The sequence below is a fragment of the Gymnogyps californianus genome, chromosome 5, assembly GCF_018139145.2.
Source record: "Gymnogyps californianus isolate 813 chromosome 5, ASM1813914v2, whole genome shotgun sequence".
Lineage (NCBI taxonomy): Eukaryota > Metazoa > Chordata > Aves > Accipitriformes > Cathartidae > Gymnogyps > Gymnogyps californianus.
Window position 1 is genome coordinate 63,029,277 of NC_059475.1, and position 25,115 is coordinate 63,054,391.

General features: G+C 39.7%; 1 protein-coding gene across 1 annotated transcript in view; it reads right to left on the minus strand.

The window, feature by feature from the left end:
- BRF1 (BRF1 RNA polymerase III transcription initiation factor subunit) overlaps nt 1–25,115 on the minus strand; it is a 176,880-nt gene that overhangs the window by 29,448 nt on the left and 122,317 nt on the right. Inside the window, exons 12-15 of the mRNA XM_050896767.1 lie at nt 20,083–20,144; nt 17,787–17,868; nt 17,634–17,689; nt 15,511–15,767 (exon numbers count right to left, since the gene is read on the minus strand). Coding sequence (XP_050752724.1) covers nt 15,511–15,767; nt 17,634–17,689; nt 17,787–17,868; nt 20,083–20,144 — 457 coding nt within the window. The remainder of the gene's footprint in view (nt 1–15,510; nt 15,768–17,633; nt 17,690–17,786; nt 17,869–20,082; nt 20,145–25,115) is intronic.

Sequence of the window (25,115 nt, forward strand, 5' to 3'; positions counted from 1 at the left end):
AGAAATTCACTCCTTATTTTCAAGTCTTTGCCTACACACACACACGGTGCACTCTCCACTGTATGGAAAAGATAATTATGAAAGGATAACTATGCAACATGCTGACAGTCCATCCATCTCTCTCTCACTCCATTCCAACCCCTCCAGATGTCCGGGGACCACAAAATCTGACAGAGGTAAAAGTCACAAAAGTAACCAAGTTCCTATGCCCTTTGTGAAAATCAGAAGTAGGAAGAGGAGACCCAAAAGAGTTCCCGCACCAAAGGGGAAAGAGTTGACCACGTCCCACACAGGTATCAGCTGGCTGAGAGCTACATGCCTCGCACCAGAAAACCCATCTCTGCTTGCAGGAAAGGCTCACAGAGGAGAGCTGGGACTCTTGCTCCAGGGGAGGAAGGGAATGACCAAGGGGAAAAAAGATGGCAACCGGTAGAAAACTAGACTTCGCTACTTCCACTGCTCACGGCACAGGTTGCTTTACAACTGTATTTGTAACAGAGGCTTCCAAATTCGGCCTCAGTAAGAATTGTGTCTTTTTGCTTTCACCGACTATTGTCCATCAGTGTTTCGAAATACAATTGCAAAAAAAAGACTCTACGATTAGGCTAAGGAAATCTAATATGTTCCCAATTTAGAGGCAATATGGCATTCAGTTGCTTGAAAGAAAAAAGAATAAATGACAAAAGTTACTACAGCACAAGAGCGAACGAGTCATTTCGAATCCACTTACAGAGACACAGGAAATTATAATTAGCCCAAACTTCATAACTTGTCTATCAGTACAGCAATAAATACATTACTAAAGATGTTTCTCCCTCCTCACCAAATTACAAACTCCCAGTATCTAACTTGAAAAGACCACAAGTCAATGCAAAAAACTTTCAAGCTGGTTTTGCAACTCTCACTAGACAAAATCATGCCAACGCAGACACTCCTTTGCCTCCCCTTCATGACTGAAGTGAGAGAGATGACACCTTTGTAACACTGAGCATCAGACAGAAAGCAGTTACATTTTGCTTGGTTTTTTTTGCTTGTTTTTTTGGCATCCATCCAAGTGTAACTGTGCTGGACAGGATCACTGGAACAGCACGATCACCCTTCAATATAATTTTCAAAGAATATCGAACTGTGTGTGCACACAGAGAACACTGTTGATCCATTTTATGAAATAATGAATGCCAGGATGAGTATCCCAATATCTTCAAAATTTAAAACCAGCAATTTTTATTCTAGTAATAATACTCCGAAAGATAATACGTTAGAGTTATTATAGACTGCTCCAGCATCATAGATTAGTCTCATAGTATTGATCTTCAGGAGACCAAATGGCAGATATGTGAATGTTCCCCACAGTTTAATCAGTGAGCACCTTTCAATGTTTCTGAATTATTTTTTCTCCATTTTCCTATTTAATCTTTTTTTGAGCTTTTGAAGTTCTAAGGAAAAGAAACACAGCTATTTTTTCCTTTTTGTGCAAAATGAAAGGTTCTTTTTCTAGATTTTGAGAAAGACTGCAGTCAAAACTACCTAAGAGCCTAAGTTAGACAGAAAGACAATAAATAACACTGAGATAGACTTGATAAGAGCTGAAGAAAAGCAAGATTATTAAACACACCGGTGATGCCCATCCTAAAATATGTCTCACAAAAGAAAAGAAAGGAAAATATTTGCAGCAATAGCAATAGACAGCATGTTTAGTAACTTATCAGGAAAAGCTGTAGCACAAATTGGCAAAAATTCAGATGTTCTTAAGTAGATTGTTTTACCATTTCTTTCCAAAAGCGTGCATAAAGCCTGAGAACTTCCATTCATTCAGTCAACGACCTGCCTCGTTAGGGACCGAGTCTCACAATTCTTTGTGGTGCCTGTATACATACCAAAATACACATTGCTCCACCATTTGACAGCGTGAACCAAAGTCCACTGAGGTCACTGGGACAAAATCCAGCCCTAGGTATGTTACAGTACAGAAAATCTTAAGGTGATCCATTAACAGAAGACTTGGTTGATTGAAATCACTTACCTAAAGCATTCCCTATCTCATCTTAATGACAATTTTAAGGCAGCTACATTTAAATCCCTCTTTAAAAGCTCTCCTGAACATCAGTGCTTCTACAGCTTCTGGCTTTGACCCTTTGCTTATGGTGGTAAACTGAGAGTGTTTAAATCATTTCAGATTTACTCTATTAAGTGAATTTAAACTGGAAGCTGGCCAGATATCTCTGGAGCTGTGATGTGGTGCACAGTGCACAGGCAAGAAGAGCTCCGCTGTTCGAGTGCTTTAGTAAAAGGTAAGTCTTCCAAGAAAAGCCTGAAAATCTTGATCAACCTTTAAAATTACTTGAAGGTAGAGCTTAATACGGGTACCCTCAGCTCCACTATGTCTCCCGCAGTGTATGCCCAGCACCCTGCCCAGCACAGGCAACAGCACCACAAACATCAGCTCTTAAAACTGTGGTCTGTAGAGAGGTAGGGTATTAAAGGTCTTGATTACTGTGCTAGAAAAAGTCTTAGCTATTTCATTTGCTTTAAAATGGGTTTTAAAATGAAATCAGCAGATATTGAAATTGAAAAGAGAGGGAAAGTAATTTAGACAAAAATGCATCTGTTACTGCGGCTGGCCTCTCACAAGTACTCTGCAAAAAAAAGCTTAAATCTGGACTTCCCTGAGTTGCAAATCCTATCAGCAAATGCTGAACCATAAACTTGAGTTTTTAGTGTCTGGTCTTCACCAAAAAGTTAATATAACACTGTGCTTAATAACTGTGAGCTACTGAAGTAGCAACAAAATAATGAACATATACTATACTGCAAGCCCACTCAATGCCTTGGATCTCAGGACTTCCTACTGCTTCGTAATTTAAGACCTCCTTATGTTTTAAGGAGTAATTTTAAATTGCAATCCAAAGCTAATAGAAAACTACAGCCTAGTAATCATCGGATCTTAGAAATGTTCTCTGTCAATTCTCCCGATGAGATAGAAATAAATGCATAAACCCTGCATTTTCCTCCAACAGCTATTTAAAGAACTTTTTCTGTAAAATTTGTGTTTATATATATACACACATACATACATATAAAATATATATATATTAAAAAAATCCAGAGCCTGAAGATTACCATGTGCTGAAAGACAAACTTTCGATGTGGTTTAACTACATTCATCTTTTCTGTAGCTGAACAAAATAACAGTTATTTATCCACTCCTGGATAAAATACAGGAAGCACCTGAAAAATGTTGATTCAGTAAAACCAGCAAATCTTCCAAACAAGTTTGGGCAAATGAATCCCGGAGTCGGGTTTCCCATCCATCACGTTGAGAGCTGTGCATTGTTTTTCCAAGGCAGGGTTTGAGATCCCAAGCCTGACCTACAGCCATGGCTGCATTGTTGGTGCCAGCGGGTGAAGGCTCCGGAGCAGGAGCAGGCTGCTGCCTCCTGATAAATCACTCCTAAACACAATGGGACTCTGGGAGACAAACGTCTACGGTTCCTTTTGATGTTAAGGGTTTTTCTAATCTCTTCAGGTTAGATTAAGAGAGAGGCAGCCAGGGTCGGCAAAGGTCAGCGAGATGAGGTTTATTTTTACAGAAACTTCTCCCTTCCAACCAAGACCTCTCTAGCTAGTCAGTCACTTGCTATTAAGTTATTTTGCATTATACAGAATTTATGATTTCTTACGGCTTACACATACCACACTTAACATTGGACTCAGTTCACTGGTTGCAAAAAACCCCCAAATCCCAGTGGCTTTAAATCCTTAATTAGCCCTTTCTTTATCTTTTCTTCCCTTCATGGCTTCCCCTCCATTTTTTTTTTTAATAGAACAGAATTAAGTATTGTCATTTCATGCTTTTAGAGTTGATGAATCGGTATTTAGGTTTAGTTTCATGAAATGTATGTCACAGACTATCCGAGCCATACAAGATCAACATATGTAATCCAGTTAAACCAAATTATTTCATTATCCCAATGCTTTGCTGGTGAAAAGGAACAAGAATATTTTAAGAAATAAGAGGAAAATTAAAATATGGATGCATGGATAAAAAGTAGTTTTATTCCTACAGGGATTTCAGGAAATTTAAGGTATATGTACTCTTTTCCCATGATGAGACTGAAGCTTTTGCGGCAAGCTTCTCTCTTATTCTTTTGGACTATATGTGTTCTGGCTTTAAAAATAAAAACAAGCTATATAAAATCTGACAGTAAGGCCCAATAATTTTTTTATATTCCAGATTGCCTAAAGGTCAAAATCACATTTGGACTGGACCAGGCTGTAGGCAAGAAAGCTCTTATTTCACCAAAGTGTTTGGAAGATTTGAAGAGGTGTGGCAGAGGAAGTATCACAAATTAACATGTCAGCAAAAGGGTTTTTTTTTGCACTGCCACATCACTGAGAGCCATTAATGATCCTAATCTCCTGGACACTGTCCAGAGGAGGAGGAGAAGGAAGAGAGACCCCAGAGGGTACAGCCTGACTTAGGAATACCCAGAGAAAGCCCGCAGCAGGCATCCATCAGTGATATGAGCAACCTGAGCTGTTCTCCTACCCACCTTGTTCCACAAACAATCTACACAAAGGAGTTCACCTTTCTTCTACTCAGTCCCCATCATTTTTTTCTGTAATATTTCAAAAGGTATGAATAAAGTGCAAACATGTTTAAGATGTGCTATATTTGCATATCAATTTTTTAAGCCAATATTGCTTGCACACAGTTCATTTAGCAGGAAAAAGAACAAGTGTCTAAAATACCTTCGATTAAGTAGCACCTTTAGGCACAGAATTAACCCTTAAATTGATTTACTAAAGCCCAAACTGGAAGGGACTGTCTCTGCTTCCAGGAGCCAGGCAGCAGGCGATGCTGCCTTGTAATAACCAGTTGTGTGTTTTAAAACACCCTGATTTCTATCTTGCTTCTCCTCATCTAATCATTTGATTCACTGTTGACTTTAATCTCTGTTATTAATTCATCAGATGACTGGTTCAACCACAGCTTTAATCTGACGATTGTCTCACTCAACTTCAGCAACAGTAGTTTTAGTTAGGACTCCAAATTATTTTTTTCTTTATTGCTGCATGATAAAATCTGTGCAGAAGTGTACAAAGCCTTTTTTCTATTAAAACTACCATGTCACCACTCTAGACAGGCAAAGATAACCTTATAAAATAAATATGCCAGCCACTTCATTCCGCTTCCAAATTTGTACGCGTGTCCTTCATACTTCAGATCTCAAAACACTCAGATTAAATATGTTGATAACTTCTTAAAAGAACACTATGCTGTAAAGCAGCATATACTTCTTTCACATAAATACCACATCTAAAACCATTTCTGAATAAGGAGACAACAGACTACTAAATGCATGCCCAACACTTCTATTCTGTATGGGGCCTGAGAGTGCTCTCAATGTCCAAGCATCTTCCCGTACTCCAATTCAGCAAGGTTGCACTCAACTCTGAGTATCAACATAGATTTCAAATCTATCGCACCATGTCACACTGCAGGCTACAATAGCCTTGTTGTATCCTTTCCCTGCCAGCTATCACAGTCCTGCTTGAATGGAAAGATTTCAAATCATCTACAGTTTTTTACAGCTGCCGAGCCAAGCGATGCCTTGAAAGAGGACTCGGGGCGAGAGGTTCTCCATTTGCATGTGCACTTGGGAGATGGAGGTCTGAGGTCCATACACGGTATACTCTGCTCTGTACCTCCGCAGCAGCACAGGTTTCTTTTCAAGTGTAAAACATGGGGAGAGAGCAAAATGTATGTAAAAGCGGGTGGTTTCCTCCCTACTTCTTTCTGGGTCACAAGGAAGGGGTCTGTATGAGAGAAGAGGAGATGGGCTACTTTAGAGCAGGTGGGGAAGTCTCCTTGGTTCTTGTATATCCTTAACACAGCAATGGGTTTCTTCAATCTATTGTTGTGTTGCATTGGAGGAAGGGGAAAATCCTGGGCAGAAATTTCTGGCTCACAATAAATTGGAAATTCAGCAACAGAAGAAAAAGTTAAGTTTGCTGCATATATCTTCCAAGACCACATTTAGAAGTTGTCTCAGTATGTTTCGTCCTATATCTAGTAACAACTGCAGAAAGGTAAAACTGAAATCAGTCAGCACACCAGAAGCATCACTGGGTAATGGAACAGCACCTACATAAATGACTAAGTTACAGCACACTGGCCAATTTAAAACTAATTATGTAGATGCTGTTAAATATTATGCAAACAAACAGTACGTCAAGTTTTGCAACAAGCTGCTATAACTTTCCAATACTTTACCCAGCCATGGTGAACGAACTGCAGTCATAACCACATAATGACTGCCAGCTATCCGGTCTGGCAATGCATGCAAACATCAAGAAACAAGAAGCTTCACGTGACTGCTCTCCTAGTTCGGTTATTAGTCTTGGTAAAATAACGTATGCCATATTGTAGTGAGGAAAAGTTAACTTTTTGTTTGTTTTGTTCCTTTTCCTTCAACATTTAACAAATATTTGCTGAAGACTCAACTTCATTTGCAAATCTAAAACACATCAGACATACACTTCCCTTGGTTTATACTAAAAAAATGAGCAGATATATACTGTACAGATCAACACGTAGACCTTACTTGAATAGGGTCAAAAGAAAATCAATTCAGAAACCAACCATTTTCCACCCGTGAAAACACAAAGAAATAAATCAGAAAAATCTACAGACTGAGAACGAGCATTTCACAGCGCTGAAGCACTCTTCAGCCGTGACAGCAGGACATGCACCTCTCGGGTTTGACAACAAGAGCCATAACACTTCCCAGCTCTTTGTTTCTTCCCACTCCTCTCACCCCCCACATCATATGTAACTATTTTTGCTAACATGCTATTAAAGTTCAAGAGACTGCACATACATATTTATATTAAGTCTCCTATTAGACCCATTGAGTGTAACTTGGAAGAAAAAAGCTCGCAGAGTATTTTCTTATAACCAAGCTGAAAATGTGAACATATATAAACAAGGTGCTCGCAATCCAACTGTCACACAAAATTATCTTCTGGGCTAAAATTGCAAGACAAAATTATTTCAGACAGTCACAAAAATCCTCTCTGCATTTTTGCGCTGCCCAGCCGACCTCCCCTGGAATCCGACAAGGAGACGATTTTCTTGAGTGGGAGGCGGAAAAGCAATATCCAATTTATATTAAACAAACAAGGCGGCTGCTGTAAAAATAAGGAGACTTGACCTGGGTCTGGGCCACAAGGTCGAGCCAGATCGATGCCTTTTTAGTTTTAAATTGAAGGCATTCTAATCACTTGGAGTAAATGGAACCGAGCACTGGATTTGGCAGAGGCTTGTTATTGCTGAAACACGCGCACAAGCCTAGATGTGTCCTCACCCAATCTTGAAGGGTTTATTTATATATATTTCTCAAAGGTTCTCGTAAGTCCAAATAAATGACAGCTCAGGAACATTCCTCTGCAGTCCCAGCAGACCATGTTCCCTTATCCTCACACTAAACTAAATTTTGACAACATTAAATGTCTGTACTATAAAATTTGAATGCTCTTAATGAATGATGTACAACTAGAGATGATTTGCAGCATCATTGAACTTACAGAAATTGGTACAGTTCACATTGAGAAGGCTTCTTTACATTATTTCTCCTATTATTAAGCTATTCCAGGGGCATTTTTCTCCAATTATATTTTACAGAGTGAAAATACAGGTGAGTTAGTTGCCATTCTGAAATGCTGGCATTTTATTCCAGTACTCAAAAACTAATGAATCCAAAACTGGGATTCTTAGGAAAAATACTCCATTTTAATAACATAACAAGCTAGAAAATGTTTAACTGCATTTCTCTTCTCACCGGCAGAGCAGGCATGAAAGGGGGAAACGATTCTGTAACTCACCTCCTGCAGGAGGAAGGAAAGGATTGAGGGATGAAGGAATGAGCTTTTTGGTAACCTCACCCTAACGAACCGATGTTGCGTGACAGAAAAGTGCAGAGCTGCTGGAGTAACTGCTGAAGTGAGTTGGGAGTCAGTGGCAGAAGCAGCTCCTGCAGCAGCAGCACAAATATACCCAGACCCTGCAGGCTGGGGATGCGAGCTGTGCCGGGTGATGGCTGGAAAGGAGCTCCTTTCTCAACGGTGCAGAGCACAGCCATGCGAAACACTATCCATACATGTTTCAGAGTTCAATGCAGCTGTATTTTCAGCGGTATCAAGCCCGTCAGATGTCAAAGAAAAATGCTATCCTTGGCATCAGGGAGAATTGATCTTCAAAACAGCCTGAGTGATCAGAATAAACGTCAAATCGTGAAAAACACCCGCCAGCTTCTGGAAGGACGTGTTTGGGGAACTGGTTTTTCTTTTTTTTTTTCTTTTTTGGGGAAAAAAAAAAATCTTTCCCCATCCTTCTGTCCTATCTCAGTATCAAGAGAAATGAATTTGAGGGTAAAGGGATAACCTGCTGCACTGTTCCCCGGACAGTGTACTGGTTCCTGCCTCCCCGGTCTCTCGGTGGCATTTGCTTAACTCCGTGTTCGCTCAAGAGCGCGGTGCTACGCACAGAGGCAACGCATTTTTCCTCCTGTGTCCTCACTTAATGAAGAAGGAAAGGCTGCTGGTCATCACATTTTAGCGTTCAGAAGTTAAAAACACACACTCATTTTAAAACATGTTGGGTCAGATACATTTCTTTCCAGTTCTTGCCTCTGATTTATCTCCTTATTACAAAAGGCTTCTTAGCTCATATGAACAGCAGTAACCTGCAGCATTAGCCAGGTTACAACATTACTACAGGCTTTACTAGATCAACTCCTCAAATCAACTGTGAACAAGTAAATGCATGTGTCAGCTCCTTTCAAGGTCATTCGTAAAGCTCTCCCCCGTACAGCTAACTTTAATAAGGAGATGCATGACTTGAAAAGACGAACCTTGGAAGTCTTAAATTCATTTTTTTGTTGGCTTTGCTTTTTGTAAATAATATACTAAACATAATTTGTATAAGCTTGTCCCTCTAAAAGTTACAAGACTGGAAAATACTGGTAAGATTTATTTTAAGTGGAGGTACTTATCAAATGTCACCGTTTTCCTGTTCAAAATGACTAATCATTTTGATTAACCTTTGATTTAAATGATTATATACCACAGCAAAGCACAAACATACATAAAATTACACTCCAAAGAAATTCTCAAAGCACAGATCACATAAGAAAACAGTTATGTCAAGTGGTTAGAGAATTTATTTACCACGTACATAATATTCAAACCAAAAGCTGACTCCACACACTCAACGGGAAGGCTCCCACCACACGTATGCTCATACCCAGGAATCACCACCTAGTTAATCCCGTAGCCAGCATGACACTGCTTCCAGAGGAAACACCAAAAATATCAACCAAAGAATAATTAAGCTATAGAAGAAACTCTTAACTACCATCTCAACAAGTACTCCCAGTATCTTCTGTAAGGATTTTATTCCAGGTGGGAAATTGGTGCTAGCACGTTAGTCACATATAAAAAGAAGGCCTGAAGCAGCACAAGACAAGAAATAAAATTTAATATCTCGCTTTGAGTAAATACACATGAATTCCAAAACATGTAACAGACTTCAAAGCAGAGAGAGAAAAACAGGATATCAAAGGTAAATTAGACAAAGAGCTGAAGGCAATTCTGAAAAATAAAAATATATGGTGGAAAATTAAAGCATATAAAAACACTCATCTCAAAGGGCCAATTTGTACAGAGAATGCATACTACCAAAGTTAGCACAGAAAAGACTCTCTCTCAAAAGCTTCGTATCTGCCAAGCACAGGGACTTGTCCCTCTTCAGAAGCTCTGCTTCATCATGAATTGCTAACCTGTAGGACTCGCTGTAGATGCCCATCAGCCCACCAGACTCCACTGCATCAGTTGCAGTCAATGAACTTTTAAGATATCCATTCCCAAATTTTTAAACCATTACTGCAATGTCATTTTTCCTAATAAAAAAGATTCTAAAACAACAACTCTCTTCTTGACACAGTAAATCAAAAGTGCTTTAACCTTTATAATCACCTGGGTCTAACCAATATAAAGGTTTTCAGACACCCAGGAATCCCTTGGATTATTCAAGCTGAGCTTTGCTTCACGCCGTTTTGAATTGATCTAAGTAATCTGCAAAACATGAGCTCATGCTCCTCCCCTCCACAAATACCAGTCTCATAGCATAAAATAAACTAAAAATATTGTACATTAAAAAATCTGTTTGCTTTGGGTTTATAAAAATAAATTATAAGCCACAGCCAATGTAGAATAAGCATTCAGGACAATCAAACTTGTAGCTGAGTTAGGAGCACCCAGCCAGGACACAGCACAGCACTCAGCGCAACACCCAACACCTCCACCTGCCTAAACAGTAAAACTACAAATAAAGGGATTATCATTATCAATAATCCTGGATGTGGAGGAAACAGGTGGTTTGGGGCTTCTTCCCTCCTTATTCCCCAGGAGAAAGAAATTCAGATTCTGCTGGACATCGGAAGCATCAACAAGTGAAGAGAAATTTTTCAGGCTGAGTGTGACAAGTAGCACCACATGCCCCCTCCCTCCCACAACTTTACCAAAAATAATCTGGCAAAGCCAATGAGATCAAAACAAACTTCCACCTTACAGACTAACATCCACATCCCGGACACCAGAAAGAGCCAACTGTAAATGAGGGTCGGAGCTGGGGCGAGCTAGGAGCAGTGCTCCCACCGGCTCGCAGCGAGGAGCTGACTCTGTCTCCCCAGGCTCCCTCTGCAGTGTGGGATTGTCAGGCTCCTCCAAAGCACCTAAATTAGGCTTCTGCCCATATTTTACCCCCCCTGGGGTAATGTGATTCTAATTAGAACCAAGAAAGTACCAAGTAATTTATCAGGTTAAATGAGATGCCAAACACTAGACTATAGAAAAGTATTACATACATTCTCTCTAATAATAAAGGGGATTTTTCTGAGGTCGTGACACCCATTGAAAAGCCAACAAAAATGTAGCTGGACTAGATGCTGATTGAAAGTGTGCATCCCAGGGCAGGAACTTGAGCAGCAGAACAAGTCTCTGGTACTGCAAACGCACAGTTCGCAATATCCAGATCCCGTGGCTCCGAAGCACAGGTGGAGCCACGTGCCAATCCGTACTAGCAAAATGGATAGTCAATAAATACAACTGAGACCATGGAGAGAATTGGGAGGTGAATTTCCAAATCTAATCAAATCTGAGGTCTCTACCAAGGGCTTTTGTCATATTCATAGCAGGCATGATTTGGTTTTCTATTATATATTCATATGCTTCCATTCAGAACAACCTTGTTTCATTAGAATGGATTCAGCTGTGCTTCGCAGTCCTGCTTCATTTCTTCCAAGGCAAATTCTTCAGGAGATTAACCTGACACATTTACTCCCCTGATAACATCTCCTGTCTTTTCTGATATCATTACTGATTTCAAGCACATAGCAATAAATAGGCTTAAAATTTTTAAAAAGTACTGACTTGAAAGCTTTCTTGTTCCCACATTTTCTTGGTACAACAGATTTCACTTCACAAGTAATGCTGTAAGATTCAGCTCAAGTAAATATAAAATAAATTATTAAGCTTCTAACCAAAAGCTTCTAGTCCTAAAACCCATCTTTATTGGACTTGAAGAGCTCCAGCACATGGCACAGCCCTAACTGGAGTTCAGGTTTTAAGTAGCTCGAAGTGGCAATTGTTCTTTTCTAGGAGTTCAACATATTATTCTTACGCTTCATATGCACAGAAGACATAAGTGAAGATAAACTGGGCAACTGGTAATTGAAATTAAAGTTGCAACATCTATTACGGTAACATCCACTGTGCCACATCTCTAACACACAGAGAATGAAACAGCTTTTGCGTATGAAGCACCAATCGTGATACCCACTGGAACAAAAATGCATTAGGAAATATAATGAAATACATTTACACAACATAAAATTTCCTGAAATTACTTACATTGTCATTACTAGTCTTCTACCATCTTGACAGATACAATAAGTAAAACCCCAGTATAATTCAGGGTGATGTGTCTGAGAAAAGCATGTCTTTTTCTAAAACTCAAAAAGTTGCACAGCATTCACAGTAAAGAAACCCATTGAAAAATCCAGTTTGCTTCTGAAAATACTGATGTATATAATGTCTACTCATCTAAAAAGGAGAAATCTGCATGATCATTGGAAGAATTCTTTCAAAGTACCTTCCTAACAAAATTTCAGAAAACACCAAACATTTCCAAGATTTCAGAATTAGGATTTTTAATGAAATAATATGTAGATAAACTATATCGTCTTTGGAATCCAAGTAACCATTAAGTGATTATAGTAGCAACAAAGCTATATTAAAAGGGCCACCACCCGAAAGAATATCCAGTTTAAGCATCCTCCTGGGACCATGCTTAGCATTCCAGCTCTTTATAAATTTCTTGCAAATCAACAACTTTTTACAAGACTGTAAAATTTGCTTACCATTATCACATCAATAAACAAAAGCTTTTCCAATATTTTAACTGATTAACACTGTAACTGCTACTTTATGTCATATTAAAAAAAGAAAAACCACCCAGAGATTGTACCACGTCTGGCTGGGATAACCACTTTTTAGAGATAATTTAAAGTCCTCTATGCGGAAATAACAGCGCAGAGTATTTTATAGCAAGGAGCAATTAGAAAGATGGAGATGAAGGTCAACTTCCTATTTCCAGGGTGCTACATACTGTATATGAAGATGATTTCTAAGACACATGACAGGCTTGGCTGCATCATCTGTCCAAATCTGGTGAGGTACATAAAATCTTGGCTTGCAAAAGGAAAACAATAAAGATATTTATTTATTAAAAAAAAAATCTACTTCCCTAATTTTATACCTTTACAGGAGTGCTGCTTTAATCACCAAGAACGAGTATTCCTCTCCTAGCCTGTAAAGCTCCCTGTAACTTGGTACTGGTACCTTCTAATGGGGATCGGGACTAAATCAGTAGCTCTTTAAAATCTGACTATAACTCAGATGAACTAAAGGACTGGATCAAAGCACGGTTATGCAAGGTGCTACTGCAGTCAAATGCAGCTTACTAAACATTTAAGACATATAAAGACAAACGGGCAGGACAGTAAATCACTACAAACCCAAATGGTTAGCAAGATCTCTGCAAATGCCTCCTGGATGAAGATACATTATGTGCTTCATTCATTTTCTAATGAGCAATGTTCAGGGTTTTTATTATTATTAATCGCATATAAATTACCATGATTTTTGTATCACTGGGAAAGTATTTAGCCGTTCACCTCTCAGAGGAATGATGCTGAACAAAGGCAATGAATGCATGGCATATAAGAACAATGCAGAACACAGAAATTTATGCATGCCACTGAAAAGCCATGGCATTTAGACTACTAGCAAAAAAATAAAAAAGTATGTCATAAATCTTTAATTGTAAGAAAAGAAAAGTCCAACTAGTGGTTTGCCAAGTCCTTGATATTATTTAAGCAAGAACACTACCTGCTTCTGGAGTGCAAAATCTCCTTAACTCACATATCTGCATGTCTCCCCAACCTCCTCTGAAGTGTTCTGCTGCAAAATTCATTGTATCCAAGATCTGCTAATCATCATCAGGAAACTCTGTTATGCATGTTAAGGACGTACTTTAGGCTCTCAAGAGGAAAAATAAACATGTTTTATTAGCTGCTTTTGGAAAATACTGATTTGTATTTATTTAGAAACCTTTTCAAGTTGCACCACTGTTAAATTAAATATTTATGGCATGATTTTCCAAAGAGTTTAACACCTGTTAAGAGTTTAACATGCTGACTTCAACAGCAGCTCTGAGCGCCCAACATTTCTGCAAACCTCAGAAGCGACAAGGTTCGGATGTGGCAAAGCAGCTTGAGCATGGATGTTACTGCTGAGCTCTGAAATGCAACTGGGATCCTCACCAGCCCCCACATCCCATCGCAGCGTTTCATTTCAGACAACTGAATCAGCTATATTTTACTAGAAATACCAGAAATATGACTCATTAATACCTGTTAAATCCAAATAAAGCATAGGCTAAATGCTGCTAGTTAATCCTCAACGCATCTTCACTTTCCTTCGTTAGTGGAAAACTTATGTGCTTAGGTCATTAGACATCACCTTAAGTAGCAACTTAGAAAGGAGACTAAAATCCACAGTGAGTCAAGAACTGGAAAGCAAAGCTGTTGATATTAAGGTTGAGAAGTTGAACGAGGATGAAGCTATCTTGGTAAAATACAGAATAAAGAAGGTACAGCAGAGAAAGAAAAGATGTTTGGTACATTGCAAAAACCTGTATCCTGGTGACAGTGGGGCCAGCAGCGCAGTCTGCAATTTTGGCTGAGAAAGCCAAAACTTCTCAAAAACTTCTCAAAGCTTCTCAGCCAAAACTGAAGACCGCGCCTCTGGCCTCGCTGTCAAATGAAGTCAAAATAAGGGGTTGGGTCTAGTGACCCTTATTTTGCTCAGCTTCTGAGGGATGTGCACTTACTATGCCTCCCAGCTTCATGTTTTCAGGTATCCCACATCTCCCGTTCTTGCACAAATAGATAATTTCTCGCACCTTGTGGCTGGCTGCCCTAATGCCCTCCCTGGTCCTTTACCCAGTTGCAAAACATGCCTAAATCTGAACTACGGTGCAAAGACATCATCTTACATTTCAGAATTAAATACCTCAATTTCCTTGTGGCGTTTGGCCTCTACTTCTGGAAGCAAAAAACCTATGTCTTTTAGGCAGTAAATAAATAAATAAATAAATAACATCTAAGTAAGAAATTACTATACATAGACACAATCCAAATGATTATCCAACATGATTTCATAAACTGAAGACGAATAAAATAGTTGAATATTGCAGATAGGACACATCAATCTCCTTTTACACTTTACAGCACACTACAAATCTGCCCGGCGAGTCAAATATTTTAGTCATTAAAATAGTAGCTTTCATCACACTATAAAACATTTGCAAATGCAGACCAGAAAACCGACAAGCATATTTACTGTAAAGCTTTATATTTGTGTCATCAATTAACAACAAAAGTTTGGAATAAAACTAAAATAAAAGCTAATCAAAACAGCTAGCTGTCAAAACAGATGGGAACTATATTTTTCAAATCAAGCAAAAAGCCAAAGCTTTCGAACATTTAGTGTCGTGTCAGCTGATACAGACAACTTAGAAAGGAAGGACAGCAAATGTCAGGATTATATGAAGAAAAGGTGTCCCCGGCTGAAAAATTCACATTTATGAATTTCCATTGATTATTTTTTTTTTTTGGCTTCAGGATGATTAACTTGCACCAAAGCAGACCTCTGATACATGAACTATAAATAAGGTGCCGCCGCGACACTGCAGGCAAAATAAATAAAAACAGAGCCCCGACATTATTTTAGCCTCAAACAAATGTTTCAGTCCCTACATTGTCTGGCTCAGAAAGATACATAGACAGTCTCACAGACAGAGATATAAATGAACAATTGCAGTACCTTTTTCCCACACTGTTTACAGGGTTGGCTATATTCCTACTGGCAATAGATTTTCTTCTTGACAGCTTCTTGGTGTTGGTGCTGTCATCAGTGCTGTCATCCTCTTTCTTTGGTGTGTTACTTCCTTTGCTGTTCAGGTCCCTTAGCACATTATAATTAATTTTACTTGAGATTTTCTTCTGTTCTAACATCTTTTCAATTGCCTCTCCTGCTGTGCTGGCTTGAATTGGCTCCCGCTTCTTTGCAGATTTCTTTGGCTTAATTAAAATATAAAATTAGTGATGTAGATACAAACAAAGTTTCCATGAAGCAGAAGGGCGAGCTGCAGTTCAGCAGTCCTGGCTCAGGTGCTGCTGATGCGGGGATGCAGGCGATGCAGCCGGGCTAAGCCAGCGTTCCCTCTCCTGCCACTCAATAGGACCGAGAGGTCTCTTTTCTCCGAGAGATAAGTGTTCGCTTTTTGCCAAATGCCCACACAGTTTATTACAAATTCTTTACTTAGTATTTGTAATGCTGCCAGAGAAGAAACACGGGCCATCTCTCACACATGAAAAAAAAGGGGAGTGAACTCCTGTTACAGGAACAGGGACCCTGATAGCATCACCCAGCATGGAAATAAAGAAATTCCTCTGCTAAAATTGTCTTTAAAGTTAGAGTCAAGCTGGGTCATGACTCCCCTAAGCACTGACAACTCCGTATCGGAACTGCAACAGTATTTTATATCAAGTCCGAATGCGGCGTGGGAGAGCATCTACCCAACTCCTCCTCCACACTGAAAAAGGCCAAGAATCTTAGCAGCAGCTTTCTAAGCGTGGACTGGCATTAACGCCGACGGATAAGGAGCAGGAGGCTGCGGACACACGAGCGCAGCGGCAATGTCACCTGCAACTGCCCTTCCCAGGCAAACGCTGCAAGCCCAAGCCCAGCGTTGCGCTGCGGAGGCTGATGCTGCGCAGAGCCAGACAAAGAGAAATGACACCGGAGAACGTTTCTAGCCATGTCCCATGCCTGGGTAGGTACAAAAGAAAAAAAAAAAAAAAAGAACCTCTGTTTCTCATTTGACATTTTCCTTTTCAAAGGAAGGTTTTAACACCAAGCTCTGCAGGAGATTTTTTTTTTAATGGATAATAGCCCCTCTGTTTACCTACATGGGTCAAGTGCTACCTTGAAACTGGAAAGCACTACATTAATCAAGTTCTACTCGAGCTGTCAGAAACAATACAGAGTTAGAGAAAAACTCCTGTGTTGTCCAAACAAAAAAGTGGGTGTTTGGGCTACTTGGTGGTGCCAACGAGTTATACAATTTTGAAAATTGCTGGTAGACTGCCATGTCTGTGTAAGTGCAGGATGAATGAGAAACTCTGAAGCATAAAACAGTGTTTCATTGTCTGGTTTTGTTTTTATTGTTGAAATACCTAGGGGAAGTAGGAAACTCTGTCTTTCGCATTAGTCAGAAAAAAAGATAGAGGATATACGCACTAAAAACTAACATGTATTTTAGTTGCATGTGGAAGGTTTGACTTGTCACTTGCTCAGTTACACAAAATACTAATGCCGTAAATCGTGAATATATGGCCAATTAGGCTGCTTTAAACTGCTAAACATGGAGACAGGACATGCCATTTGTTAACATAACTGTCACATTCTTTATGAAAGGTAGAACAAAATATTCCTTCAAGTGACTGTAACAAGGACCTGTTCAGTTCTTCATAAAGAAATCATTATTGTAAGAGCAAAGAAAGCTACTGAAGTTATGGCAAGTACAAACAAATTCCCCACGCACACGTTAAAAAAGAAATCAGGCATGTCTTAAGACCTGTATTTAAATAAGCAAGCAATTAGGACAGCAATCATAAATGCAAAGAGCTAGCTCTGACTTTGCCATGCACAGAATTTTCTCATAATAGTAATTTAAAATAAAAGTTTGGGCAAGAAAGTGTTTTACTCATCACCTGAAAAATTATAGCCTTGTAATTCAATAACAGGTAGAGATACAATAGCTTTTGCTTGTTTAGTGGTGACCTGTACCATTATGCCCATACATCCTACATGAAGTTGATCAGCAAATGTAATGAATTTCCAGGACATTTTCAAACAGACACAATTAGCACACAGTTTAATACCTTGTGTTCCTTATAAATCCCAAGTTCTTTCTCTTTTGCTATTCTTGCTTCCTTTTCTGAAAGATGACAAAAGGGTAACCAGCATGAAGATTACACAGACTGCATATTTCAGCAACACTGGCCAAAAGGAGAATTTCAGTCCTATATACTTACCTTTTTGTTCCTTCAAATAATCTGCATTTTCTTTCATCCACAGCTCTGCTTTTATCTGAGCTTCTGTTTCATTAAGTATATACTAAAAGACAAAACAAGTTTATCTACTTTCAGAAATCAACTTGAAAACCATAGAGCAAAACTGAATTGAAAAACCACTGGCAAGGTCAGTGCACATTCTGTTTTTAAAAATATATTAATAAAAGAAAACATGACTGAGATGTGACAATCAGAGAGCATTTCTAGTAACTTCTAAAGCTGGCAAAACCCAACATGTTTTCAAAAAAACAGTGCTTGGTTTCCAAACTATGATGGAGTGACCAAAAACCATCCAGGACTCATTGTACGTGGTCTGTCATTAACCTAAAATGATCCTGGGTTTACGATCTTTTTCAGATGATATGAGAGTGTGTCATGACAACATGGTCGTCTGCAAGTAATTCTCTGTGTTGATGGTGGTCTGTAATTCAAAACAGTATGGGAACCATTGCCCTGTGCTACCAAAAGAGAAACATGTGTCTTCTGGGTAGGTTTCTGCGAAGATTTAGGCACAGTTACTGACATTATTAGTTCAACGGCCACATCTGTGTGAATGAAACCAGCTTAGATTACTGGAGTTTTAGTCCTCTAGATTTTAGAGAGTTGGGTTCAGGAACCACATCTAGGCTTTTTTCAGTTAACTCCACTTAGTCTTGGTAACATCATTAGTAGGTACGGAGCTGTAAAACCCATCTAGAACTATTCAGATGAATTACAGAAATAAACAAACAGGTAGGTAGCAGGCAGGCTGGCAGGTTGGTAGATAGATCTCCTCTTCAATTACTTAAATGTAAAAATAAACCTAGTATTTAGCACAACTGTCCGTGAAACAAAAGTTCTGTACAGGTAATACTGTTTGGGAGTGAAGAACTTCTGCAGAACAGAGAAGACAAATTGGGTCATCCTTCATGAACAAGACACTATTTTTAAGCAACGGACCCAAGACTTGTAAAACGATGTTTAAGTGCAAGAAAAACATTTTGAGATTTCTCCATCTTACAGGTTTGAGCATTCGAGATTTTCTCCAAAGTAAAATGTACATATAGGATTTTATGAGAAAAATAACTCCAGTCAAATGAAACTAATGCAGGGAGGAGTCCTTCCTCCAAGGGCAAACGAGGTGAGCAAACAGCTGTGCAAGCTCTGGTTTATCAGACCAATATTTTCACTCTTTCGTCTGCTTCTATTAAAAGTGGGCCATAATAGTAAAACTTGCTTCCTCCTAGCTCAGTTATTCATCCTTCTTATGCTTTTAGAGAGTTCATAATCTTGGGCTTACAATATTACAGTCTATTGCCATGGAAATGAACATGAGGTCATAAAAGCAGAGTTATGACCTCACCACAGAGCCTAGGACAAGGAGAAAACGTGCTTGTTCTTCCCCCACAATTGTTTAAATTATGGACCAGCTATATTGCCTTCAGCCTCCCTGCTCCCTCCATACCACGTCCACTCGATTCACAAGACCCTTCCTAATGCCCAGTCTAGCAAAACCCTCTTCATGGCTGAAGTCAAGCTGAGCATTTTCCTGCTCCTTCATCCATCACCAACAACGTTCTACAGATCAGTAACCCCTACACAAGCTCACCGCTCTCAATGATTTTGTACCCCAAAAGGAGTTTTCAACATTGGCATTATCTGTTCAAATTACACTTTAAACCAGCGTGGCAGCTGGAGAGGGCATCAGGCTCAGAGTCAGGAGAGCCGGACTCTGCCCCATGTTCAAGCATTGACCTGCTGTGTGGCCTTCAACAAGCCGTCTTCCACAGCTGGCTGGCTGTCATAAGCAGGCTATATGGTAAAGGGTATCTTTCGCTGCCACATAAATAATAATAAATCCAGAAAATGTTACAGAAATCTTTGAAAGAACACAGAAGCTGTACATGCTGGTTTTACAGTTTGGTTTCCACGGCAGCCTCCTATGTTGACTATATCTTAATTAAATAATGAATTTAGAGCTCCACCAAACATTTAAAAGTCCTTCTTCAGAATAAAAGACATTCTAAAACATAATTATTCCAGCACGGTAAGAGCAAGCAGCAGCAGCCACCTCATATATATATAACTTGGGCAAGGAATACCAAATTCACAGGCTTGTGTGAACATTTGTTTTGATCTCAGATTACTGAAATCACTCGAACCTCTCCATAGATCAGAGCGAAGAGGCAGTGAGGGGAGAAGATAAACCAGATAACAACCATTTTGTCTTTCTCGGATATCCAAATGCAGAGACATCCAGGATAAGAGGGCACCTTACCCGATCTATTTCACTGTCGTCGATCCCACTCAGATCTAATTCACCATCTCCTGTATTCTCACCTACAGAAAAGAACACATTTTAATCAGGCAGATGTTTGTTCAAAATCTATTGCAATTCAAGTTCTACAGTAAAGCAACACTTAACGATCATCCTTCAGAGATTTGCATCCTTCCGCGTTCATCCGGGAGGTTTAACGTGTTGCTGAGTATTTTCAATATGGGGGTACACACACGCACAAATTCACCACACTGAATTAATTTAAAATTCAGGAATCAGCACGGTCTTCTTCAGTACTAAAAATCTGTCAGACACTTCCAGTTGCTTTCCCCCCCCCCATTTTAATTTACAGCCACAAACGTTCAGCACAAAGCTGGGGAAACCATTTTAAAAAGATGACCATTTTTCTTTCATCATAACACGAATTTCTCTGTCAGAGCCTATAGGTCAACGATTTATCCATAAACTGTGACCTAGAAAATATTTTCTGTTTTCAAGGAAGCAGCACGGACCAGTGAATAACATATCATGCCCACAGTCATACCATGGCTTTCTTTTGGATTCTGACCTATCATCATTTGAACCACTTATCTCATACCAGTTCTGTAAAAAGATGTGTATTAGTTCTTCTATTTGTAAAATGGGAATTATTAAAACATTTCCAAATTTTAAAATAACTTTTAAAAGCTATGGAAGGGTCTAGATAAATGTTAAACAATAATGACTTTCTGTAATTACAATTTCACTGTAATTTTTCTAGTTTTGTATTTATTAAGACTTCTTCTGAAAATAATTTTTTTAATATTCTATCCATTAAAAAGCATAACAGCCCAGAACAGAGGCCTAATTTGGGACTGGCACAGTGTACAGCAGCAAAACCTGATTTTCCACATCACATTAATGTACAGTAGTAATACACTATTAATGTAGTCCAGGTAGAGAAGAAAACAAATTATTCAACAAAGACTTATGCTGGGGAATGAAGCAACCTTCTTGGTCATCTCCATTACATCTAATCAAGACTAGACAAGAGATGACCTAACCAGTTTACTTGCAGAAAAAATAAACAAATTAAGTTTCAACAATCTTCAATAACAAATTAAAACCACAATGGCGCAGAACAGCTTGGCATCTTCATAGTTCCGGCTCCCCAGTCCTGGGGATGTGCCCCCCCATAAACTAAGACCTTTGAATGGTTTGATTCCCCAGTCTGGTGCTTTCTCGTGGAGCAGAGCTCCTGAGCAGCATGGCACTGGACCGGTGGAGGAGGAAGGCAGCTGCAGCTCTTTGATCCAACGGCAGGTTTTGGCAACGCAGAGCCTCCAGGCTGGATGAGCACGAAATGGTGAAGACAAGCAAAGGTAGGAATTAGGAGCATTCCCAGAAGATACAAACGATGCTCTGCTTGGCCAAACTCAGGCGTTTAAACCAGTTGCCTGAAGTACGTGAAATCACAGGGTCGGGAATCCAACCAAAACACCTGGTTAAGAATAAAGGCTGTGCTTCTTGAGGTGGTGCAAAGGGTCTGGCTGCTCAACTCAACAGACATTTACTGGTACCAGACATCAAGCGCTTACAAATGTCTTTTCAAAATCCACCTTAAACAATCAACAGAAATTTTAAACTTTCCATACCAAGTCATACATGAAATGGGTTTCACCCCAAAGAAAATGTCCTGTCACAAGGAACAGCGTAACACTGTGCTTTGATTTTTTTCTGAGATTGTCTCATCAACATAATATCAACTTTACCAATCCAGATAATCTGATGCTAATACAACTGAAAAGGCATTAAGGAACATTTCTCATTGCTGTTACATTTAGAAATTAACTGTACTTTAGTCCCAGGCACCAGATTTACTTTACAACCTTCTTCCCCAAAAATACTTTAGAAGTGTAAAAGATTTTATAACTACTATATAATTGTTCAGTACATATGCTTTTCTTCTGGTCTGATCTCTATATAGTGCAGTAAGAGCAGAACATTCTGCACCAGGGCCACCAGCTCCTCGTGCAGGCACCCTGCTACCAAGCGGGCAGTGATGCGACCCAAGGACATGGCAAAGCACACCCTGGCTCGAGGCTGGAGAGGAAAAGCAAGGTGACAAAATACATCCCGGTAGTTTACTGCCTATTTAATATAACTCACTGGAATTTTTTTAGCAAACTGTAATCATGCAAAGCGCAGAGAGGAATCACTGTATGCCGCATCACCCACGGGAGTCCAGGGTATTCTGCAAAACAGCACTACACATCTCTCCTGCTGGAACCAAGACATAAATTTCCAGTGAGCAAAATGGTTAAATATTCACCGAGGAAAGGAGTTAATACTGTAGAGTCTAGTGTCTGAGACGCCTTCCCAGGAGATTGTCCACCTGGGTCAAAGAAACGTTTCATTACACAAAATAAAAAAGCTCAGCAGCAGAGCGCAAGAGTGTGCCCAGGCCAGAATAACCTGTCTCCTAGGTTGGAAGGAGTTTGTGCAGAAATGGGACTTGAATTGGGTCTCTCATACTCTGGGTAAGTGCTTTAACCACCAAGTTGTAGGACAGAGCGGGGGATGGCCTCCCCCTTCTTTGTGTTACCTGCCTTTTGCTTCCTCAAGGTTTTGGGGGGAAAAAACCCAACTTTCAATTTGCTTTATCTGAGCGAATAAAGGATTCTTCTTTTTTTTTCATATTCATTGCACCAGATAAACTAAAATGTCAGCTATCTACACAGGCTTGGAATTAGGGACAAAGAAAAAGGGAGCCAACCTCAAAAATGACCAGCAAGTTCTGAAAATAGTGGGCTAGAAAAATAAAAATTTGGAAGTGGTGACAGAACTACTCAAGTCGCTGCTCAGCTTTACATAAAACTGCATCCCAAAATTATTTGTTGTAAAAACTGCCACAGCATCTTAAGAATAATAAAAATATCCCACTGAAATCAAGGTGCCACTGCTTTTATTCATCATTAAACACCTCGCTCCTCCTATACCCTGCTCTGGTTTTGGATCAGAGGTTTAAAATTTAATATGTCACAGTACAGTAGGTGTCTGTTCCCTTATACAGCCCTAATATGCCAGACTGAAAATGATGTAATTTCAGGCACCACGAACAATTTCACATGTCATTTTAAGTATAACTTGCTACTGAATTAGGTGCCAGTTTTTCTCATTGGATCAATTAGCAACGGGGACGGAAAACTCATTCTCCAACTGGTAAATTGCAGAGAAGAATCCAGAAGCAAGTTATACATAATAAGCATTTCTTAGACCCCATAACGGCAGTAGAGGGAGTAATTGCAGGATATCCCTCTGCCTGCAAGTCGTCCTTTTTCCTGCCAAGGTGATAGACATTCATTAAATGCGAGGGGTTTTTCAGAAGAGAAGGTGCCTTCGAACCCCTAGTTTAACACTTTCACTGAGAAAAAAAAAAAGTGTTTTGTTACAGAATGCCAATTCAAAACAGAATACATCCGTTTTGATCTGAAAATTTCCACGGCAATTGTTTCCAACATGAGTAGACCCCACCAGCCATAAATATCCGTCTGCTCGATGTTATACAGCTCACTTCAGGGCATGGAAAGTAAACCCTTGCTTTTTTATATACCAGAAAGATCTTCCCAGCTGCTAAACTTTTCAAAACAATTTCTAAATGATCATTTTCTCTTTTAATAAAAGGGTCGAAATGAAATGTTCGACGAAATAAAAACACAGATGTGGCCAACATCTGGTCCAACCTCTTAAAAGCTTATTTAAAAGCAGTAGCGTCACGTGGCACGGCTCTTAGACATCGCGGATTTCTTCTGTTAAGAAAAACAAACACTTTACTGCAGGGCACAGGCAAAAAATAAGCTAGGCATTAAAAACACTTCCCCCCCCCCCCCCCCCCCAAATCCAGTTCTTAAATGAAAGTACCGTCGGGAAGCACGTAGAGCAAGGCAGCGAGGAGCAGCCTACTCCATCCTCACCTAACATCTCTGTGCAAGCAGAGGAGGACGGGCACTTCTAGAGCTTTCCATCAAGGTCCCAAATCAGCTACATTCATGCCACTTAAAACCATCAGTCACCCAGCCAGCTCCCCCAATATTTAAAAATAAAAACCCCCAAAAGCCCTTTCTTTACAGCCTTTTAATGTTTTTCCAACCAACTCTAGTAGACGCAAGGGCTACAATCAGACACTGGGGATTAGGTTTGTAAACCTGTAGGATTATTTACTGTTCTTGTCATTACTAAATGCATGCTAAACCCTCTTTTAACACACCACCTCCCCCTCTCCCTACCTCTGTGCCGCTAGTTAAATGTATACATAGCACGCTATTATGGGGATTTATTACAGAAGAATCATTCCAGCCGATATATTTTAAACTCCACATTTTTAAAAACAGCCATGTGAAGAATGTGTTTTTCTGTTTCTATTACAGGAGGCAGCACTATTTATCGCTCTGCCCAGATAAGAGGATTTCCTTACAGACAGAAATGGATGCTGAACACTTCCCAGGAAATCCTCCGGAGAAGATATTATAGAAGGCACTTGGTGCTCTGGTCCCATGCAGCAAATACACCCTCCATCGCACCGTTTTGTAGCAGTCAAAGAGCCAGAAGAGTTTAAACAAAGAACCCTTCCACCTATTCAGCACAACACCAGGTGCTAAGCACCCCCAGCATTTAAGAAATACTTTGGAGCTAGAGCAGGACAAAATCTGAAAATAGTTGGGAGAGGCTTTTTCACTAACAAAAATCCTTAAGCAACAAACTAAATGACCTTAGCCTGGGGCACCAGAAATAGTGGGATTGATTGTTGCTCTCCAGGGAGGGATCAAAACGAAGAGGAGCTACAGAAAGCTCCCGCAGATCACTGGAGGAACCCAATGGGGCACAAATGCTTTTGCAGCTAAATCTGATGAGCGGTGCCGGTGCCACTTTGGGAGCTGCAAGAAGCGTGAAGGGAAGGTGGTAGCTTAGAGTCAAAAAAGGCACTGCACAACCACACCAGAATATAATTCATTAGCTGATCAGAGGGGACAAGAACCCATCTGGAGGGGAAGATA